Source organism: Myzus persicae, unplaced genomic scaffold (assembly GCF_001856785.1).
Source record: "Myzus persicae strain clone G006 unplaced genomic scaffold, MPER_G0061.0, whole genome shotgun sequence".
In the NCBI taxonomy this organism is placed as follows: domain Eukaryota; kingdom Metazoa; phylum Arthropoda; class Insecta; order Hemiptera; family Aphididae; genus Myzus; species Myzus persicae.
In genome coordinates, this window is record NW_019103935.1 from 165,721 (window position 1) to 172,719 (window position 6,999).

A 6,999-nucleotide genomic window follows, 5' to 3' on the forward strand; every position below is an offset into this window, starting at 1 on the left:
TAATTCTAAAATAAACGTGTGGCGTTCGAGTATCCTTCATTCACTTACTACGAACGAAGTTTACTTGCACTGCTTTTCACCATAGAATGAAATTTATTCGAAAGTATAAGATAAAAAAATTGTAAGAAATTTAGGTACATTTAAATAATTAAATGCAAAGATCAGAATAAATACTTTTGTTAACCCTTTAGCTCGATTAACATTTTCATTATTAAAATACAATCAACTAATTTTTCTAACAATTAGTGACTAACTATAGTTATTCATAAGATATACGTATTTCAGTGGTCGGTAACCTTATTGGACTCGGGATAATTTTTTTTTTTTTAAATTATAACTTATAAGTTATATTATGTCATATGTTTCAATACAACAATATTGCTATTTGATACAACTGTTCAAACAGTTTAGGTTTCCAGTTTTCCGCCTGCCGGGGCATAAAAACTCTCCTCACTGCTGAAAAAACTTGTAAAATTAAATTTAAAAAAAAATGGGAAGGGGAGCACAGGCTCCCGCAGGCAAATACATTTTAAAAATATAAATTAAAAAAATACATATTGTGGGTATACATACACTGAAAGTCTGTAGTCTATAATCTCTATACTTAACCCATAATATTATATACAATAATTAGTTTATTAACCAATGATTATTTCGAGAGAAGATGGACCCTGCTGGTATCAACGCTTAAAAAAAGTATATATACAACATCGACCAGAGTTAAATTTAAATTAAAGAGAAAAAAATGGGAATAGGAGCCTGCGGGCAAATGGATTTTAAGAAGTAAAAAAAACGTTTACATTAGGAACATTTGCTGAAGTACCTCCGATGGGTGGTCTCTAAGACTCTAAGGTCTCTCCCCTCTGTCTTTCTCTGTCTGTTTTGTTCTATTATTTTTTTATCACTTGTTCATTAATTGTAACAGATAGCGTAATGTAAAATTTTGTATTTATACACATTATTATATATAAATAAATAAATAAATAAATATATTGCTATAGTCTATAACGTTAGAATGTTACCCGTGATGGATTTAAATTTAAGATAAAATTAATAATATATACCGTGGAACCGGTAATTTTATTCCGTTATATGAGCACACTTGCTTTTTGATTATAGCAAATAACAATCGGCATTTCCGAACATCAAAGATCGCACTCGCACAGAACACTAGAACAGGCGAATACCGGCTTCAGGCACAGTGCACATCGCAATCTAACTCTGAGCGTTGTCTATGATCCCTTATCCGCCATGATGAATTGAAAAATAATATTTATCATAATACTAAATATTTTGTATGTACCTTGTGGTCTGTTGTATTTTACGTTTAAAAATCATATATATTTAGTCTCGTATTTGTCAATGGTAGTCGGTACGATTTACTGGCGATTTACTAGATGTTAACGTTTGTGTTTTAATATATATTCAAAAGTGAAAACAATTCACCAAACATCATGGGAAAATCTAAAAGTACGTTTTACATTGAAGTGAATCTTGTACAATTAAATAAATAATTGTAAATTTAATATCAGATTGTTTGGTTTTAATATTTAATGTCATTTTTACTTTTAGGGAAGCATTCGAAAAAAAGCAAAAAAGAAAAAACTGTAGAAAGCGGAGGTATTAAGAAATCAAAACAAGTATTGGCAGACTATGATCCTACTGGTCCAGTCATGCTTTCAGGATCATTATATTCTTTTCGTGATCTTAAACCTATGCAGATTCCTGAAAAAGACCTCGTTAGTATTGCACATACCTCATAAAGTCCTAACACTCTAAAGTCATAAGTCCCCATACACAGTCTGTTTAGTTCGATCTTACTTAAAATTAAGTTCATATAAGTAAAATGGACTCTAGAATGCACAAACAGGGCAGTAATTTAAAAACAAACTGTCATGCAAGCTATTGTACTTGCTCAAAAAATGAATATGGTTGATAATTTCATTCTGTGCCTTCAACTGAACAGTCTTTTAGTTTCCTACCATTTACGACATAACTTACATGAATGCTTAGAGTATTTCAAGTGAAATTAATCGTGTATGTGCCTCTTTAACTCAACATTTTTTCTAAATGTAAATAAGTAGGTCTATAATGAAAATGAATTTTGTGCATGCATAGTTTATATATATATATATATATATATATATTGATTATTATTTTATTTGTTCTTAATTGTAAATTATTGTTCATATTTAGCTTGGACGTTGTCGATTTGTTGCTGAGTTTGAGAAATTGAATCGTATTGGTGAAGGAACATATGGCGTTGTATGTAAGTTGAATTTATTATTTGATCAATATGATAATTTTTTTAGTTTTTGATTTGGTTGTTGAACACTAATAATAATAATAAGTAGACTTTTCATTGTATTTTGTTAGTCAATTACTTTATTTTTTTAAAAATGTTTCATAAGATCGTGCAAAAGATTCTAAATCGCCTGTGGAAAAAATAGTTGCATTGAAAAAAGTTCGTATGGAAAATGAAAAGGAAGGATTACCAATGAGCGCACTTCGTGAGATATCACTATTATTGAAATGTGATCATGAGAATATTGTTCGCCTACAAGAAGTTGTAGTGGGCAGGAGTTTAGATAGGTAAATATTTAAGTAAACATGGTTAGTCATATTACACATACTGTACTTTTAAATAAAAGTCATGTCTTTGTACTATAAAAACTATTTGAGGCAGTGCAAAACATTATCATGAGCAAGATACTTAAATATTCAAAAATGGTTTAACAACTATTAAAATGTTTTACATGAACAATACATTATATTATATCTATGAAAATTGTTATTATAATTAAAACTAGATGGTTATAATAATATACGATTACATTTTATAGGTAATTTTATTGAGTTCAATAATAATAAATACAATTAAGTCTAATCGCTTATGCAATATTAAAAATTATTTACTATTTTTTTGAACGTCGCCTTACCTAGGGACTTCTTATCAGAGCAAAAAAACTTGCCCTAAACGAATGACTTTGCTCAATCAAAACACTAATACCTAACAAACACACCAAACTTTTTATACACAAATTAGTGATGGGAATTATTTGAATATTCGAATAATTTTACTGTAAATAATTCAGATATCAGTATTCGAATACTATAATACTATAACTTTTTTTAGTCCTTTTTCCATTATATATCTTATACATTTATTCAATTCTTTAACAAATTTTTGCTCCTGTCAGCCATGTATTCCTTTTCCTTTACCCTTTTAATAGATTAGGTTAGCTATTAGATATACATAGGTATAATATTTAAATAATTGTTTTAAAAACAAAGTTTTGATGGTTTTGTACAATAATATATAATAATAATACATACTATAATATTAGGTATAACAGAAAAATAAATATACAATTATCAGTAATAGTTTAACACAATAATTTGTTCAATAATAATTAATAAATACTTGTACGTTAAATGTCATTGAATATAATAATATTATTATTTATATTGATTAATATTGATTTTGTAGTATTGGATACTGATAATTGAATTATTCGAATTATCCCAGTAGGTATTTGAATATTCAAATTATTTACCGTTACATTATTCAAATTTGAATATTCTAATATTCTAATGTACATTACACCCCTAATACAAATCATTAATCAAGCTCATGTGAACTTATGGTTTACCAATGCATAAAAAAACAATGTAAATCAAATCCAAACTGTTCAAAATAAAATTTTAAGATTAATTACTAACACCCCACCATATGTCTCCAACTACACTCTGCACACAGATTTAAATATTAAAACAGTACACGCTGAAGCAGTAACATTTTACAAAAGATTCCATAACAGACTTTCATATCATCCTAATTCCCTAATATCCATTTTAGCTTTTCACATAACTCCAGGCAATCCCTCATGACGACTGAAAAGAAGTTCATGTTGAGATTTCCGAAATGAACTTATTCCCATTAGCATATTTATATATATGCACAGGCTTCTTCCCTCATGTTTTCATGTACAAAATATCATATCACATATTCTTATTGTGTCTAAGGGTACGGGTTATATATTTCTTGTTAAAATAAAAAAAAATGAACAATTTTTTTTAGCGTACGCTATATCAAGAGTATAACAGAAAGACCAGACAAATTAAATCACTTTATAATCAATATTTCTTATGTCAATCTGGTTTTTGAATACATTTTGATTTTTTAAAGTCTTGTAGCATATTTCTATACATTTTTTTAAACCTCATTATTTTTGTTAAGTAAAGTTGATTCAATTGTAAAAACATTTTGAATTTAAGAAGTATAAGCTTTTTTTAAATATTTTATGAGAATTTTTTGAATAGGTACTCTTATTTTTTATAACTGGATCAACTTAACTTCATAAAAAAAATGTAAAAAATAAGCTACAAGACTTAAAATTCTGTTTTTACGATCAAAATTTATCCAAAAACCAATTTATAAATTTGCTTTTTTGAATTTTTAAAAAAATACATCGGAATTAAAGTTTTTTATATTCAGTATTAAAAAATGTAAGTACAATTTGTTATAATAATATATGTACAGCACAAGCTTGTGCACAAGTACATATATGAAACAAATTTAAAAAATACTGATTTGGTAGAACAAAAGTAATTTAATTTGTCAAGTTTTCTGTTATACTCTGTATTCTGAAATGGAATAATCTTACTGAGAATCTCAAGAATTTTATGTTTATCAATTTGTAAAATGTTTGGTCTTAATCTCATATATAGTATTCTAATATTTTGATTTCAATTATAATATGTTTAATACATTTTTTTTTTCAGTATATTTTTGTCTATGGAGTATTGCGAACACGATTTATCCAGTTTATTAGATAACATGGCTACTGCTTTTACTGAGTCTCAAGTAAAATGTATATTTTTACAGCTCTTGAAAGGACTTAAGTATTTGCATTCCAATTTCATTATTCATCGTGATCTCAAGGTATCTAATTTATTGATTACAGAAAAAGGATGTGTAAAAATAGGTAAATATATTAACTCAACATCATGTATATATTCAGGTATAGGAATTAATATTTTTTGTTTTTGTTTATAGCTGATTTTGGATTGGCTCGTTTTTTTGGTGTGCCACCAAAGAAAATGACAGCTAAAGTGGTAACACTCTGGTACAGAGCTCCTGAAGTCTTATTAGGATCTCCTAAGTTGACAACAGCTATTGATATGTGGGCTACGGGATGCATTTTTGCTGAACTTTTACGTACACTATTTATTCTATTGTTATTGTTATTATTACACAATTTAAAGCCATTTAATTGTCTAATATTTTAGTTCATAAGCCGTTATTGCCTGGTCGTACTGAGATACATCAACTGGATTTGATATGTCAACTTCTTGGCACTCCCAATGCTTCAATATGGCCTGAAATTGACACATTACCAGCACTGAAAAACTTTACATTGAGACCACAACCATACAATAATATTAGACCGAAGTATTTAACATTTCAAAACATACCTACTTAAAAATTCATTTTTTTAATTTGTAAACATTCTCAAGAAAATATCAATTTTTTATTTAGATTTCCGTGGTTATCAGACGCTGGAATTCGTCTTTTGAATTTTTTGTTTATGTATGAACCGAGCAGAAGAGCAACAGCTGAAGAATGTCTACAAAGCTCTTACTTTGTTGAACCCCCATTGCGTAATTATTTTACATTATTGTTTATGTTATTATATGTTTTTAACTGCATAACATTACATATTTTTTCTTTATTTACCACTTCTTAAATATTATTTAACATACAATTTTCATTTTTAGCATGTGATCCCAAATTGATGCCTACGTTTCCGCAACATCGTAATTTAAAACTCAAAAAACCATCAAATCAACCAAAAGTTTGTCAAACTATTCCTCCAGTTGTACCATCCTTAACGGACTTATTAAGGTGACTACTATCATATAGAATTGATCATGACTGTAATTTGTATTATTAAAAATAATAAAAATGTTTTTTTCTGTTTCAGCTGGAAGTAGAGGAAGAAAGAACATTTTTTTTGTAACTTAAAATAATTTTAATTCTTGATATACAATTTTTATTTAAAAAATCATTATAAAACAATTTTATATTGTATACTCTTATACTAAAAGACATGAACCTAGTTTGCTTTTCAAAACAATAAACATAATTACATCAGATTATAAATATTCTCTGTCTACAAGTTTTTGATGAGCAAAGTTTCTTTTCCATTTTTTGGGTGGCACCCAACGGTGTTTAGTGGTGTATGTCATTTTCATAAGTTCTTGTTGCACTATTTCATTATTGGGCTTACTGAATACTTCGTGCACAAAGTCTTTGTTTTGAACTCTTAACACAGAGTTGTCCTGTACCTTGTTAACTGGTAGCGGTTTGGTGCACTCATACGGGAATGAACTCTCTGGATGGTAACACACTATGGTAGACGCGTCATCAGTGACAACGATAGCACTTTCATTCTTGCTGGAACGCGAGACGCCGCTGGCTAACCGTCTAAATAATCGTAAACCATTCATGTCTTGGCGAAATGGTAGGAACTCTTGAAATTCCAACTGGGTATCCCGAAATGATAACTCAGCAATTCGCACAGTAGAACAATTAAACGATTACCAAAAAAATTAATGCTGATGCTGAGTAGCTTGAATATAAAATAACCAAATGTTAATGCAAAATATAATATGCAATTATGAAGAAAACGTTATCGATAACAAAATTGTATCACGATTTACCAAAATACATTACCAAGTTACCTGTTAACCTAAAAAAAAAAATTTCGATAAAATTTAGTATTATCTTGAGCGGCTGATAATTTTTGCTCTACGAATTATGAATTACGAATTACGATTGATACTCGTTAGAAAAACCTAAAGACAGAGATTCTTGACAAATTTGATCGCAATGGTAATATTTTCGTTTTCGCCGATCGATAGTCATATTCGCCGCCACCAGACCGTTTTCTTTTCCATGGTCGCGCTGCCACCTGCCCCCGCACACTGTTTTTC

The 6,999-nt window shown here is 28.6% G+C and overlaps 2 protein-coding genes across 2 annotated transcripts; one reads left to right on the top strand and one right to left on the bottom strand.

Annotated features, from left to right (window-relative positions):
- The first annotated feature begins 1,146 nt into the window (after positions 1 to 1,146).
- LOC111036620 (cyclin-dependent kinase 10) lies at positions 1,147 to 6,168 on the top strand. The gene is made up of 10 exons (XM_022318710.1): positions 1,147 to 1,470; positions 1,573 to 1,739; positions 2,197 to 2,269; positions 2,412 to 2,592; positions 4,786 to 4,988; positions 5,060 to 5,221; positions 5,293 to 5,455; positions 5,543 to 5,664; positions 5,782 to 5,908; positions 5,988 to 6,168. Exons 1-10 carry the CDS (start codon positions 1,455 to 1,457, stop codon positions 5,995 to 5,997), a joined length of 1,224 nt encoding a protein of 407 aa, XP_022174402.1. The 5' UTR covers positions 1,147 to 1,454; the 3' UTR covers positions 5,998 to 6,168.
- On the bottom strand, positions 6,034 to 6,672 carry LOC111036621 (39S ribosomal protein L42, mitochondrial). Its single transcript, XM_022318711.1, has one exon. The coding sequence runs from the start codon at positions 6,511 to 6,513 to the stop codon at positions 6,160 to 6,162; it is 354 nt and encodes a 117-aa protein (XP_022174403.1). The 5' UTR covers positions 6,514 to 6,672; the 3' UTR covers positions 6,034 to 6,159.
- Positions 6,673 to 6,999: the final 327 nt, after the last annotated feature.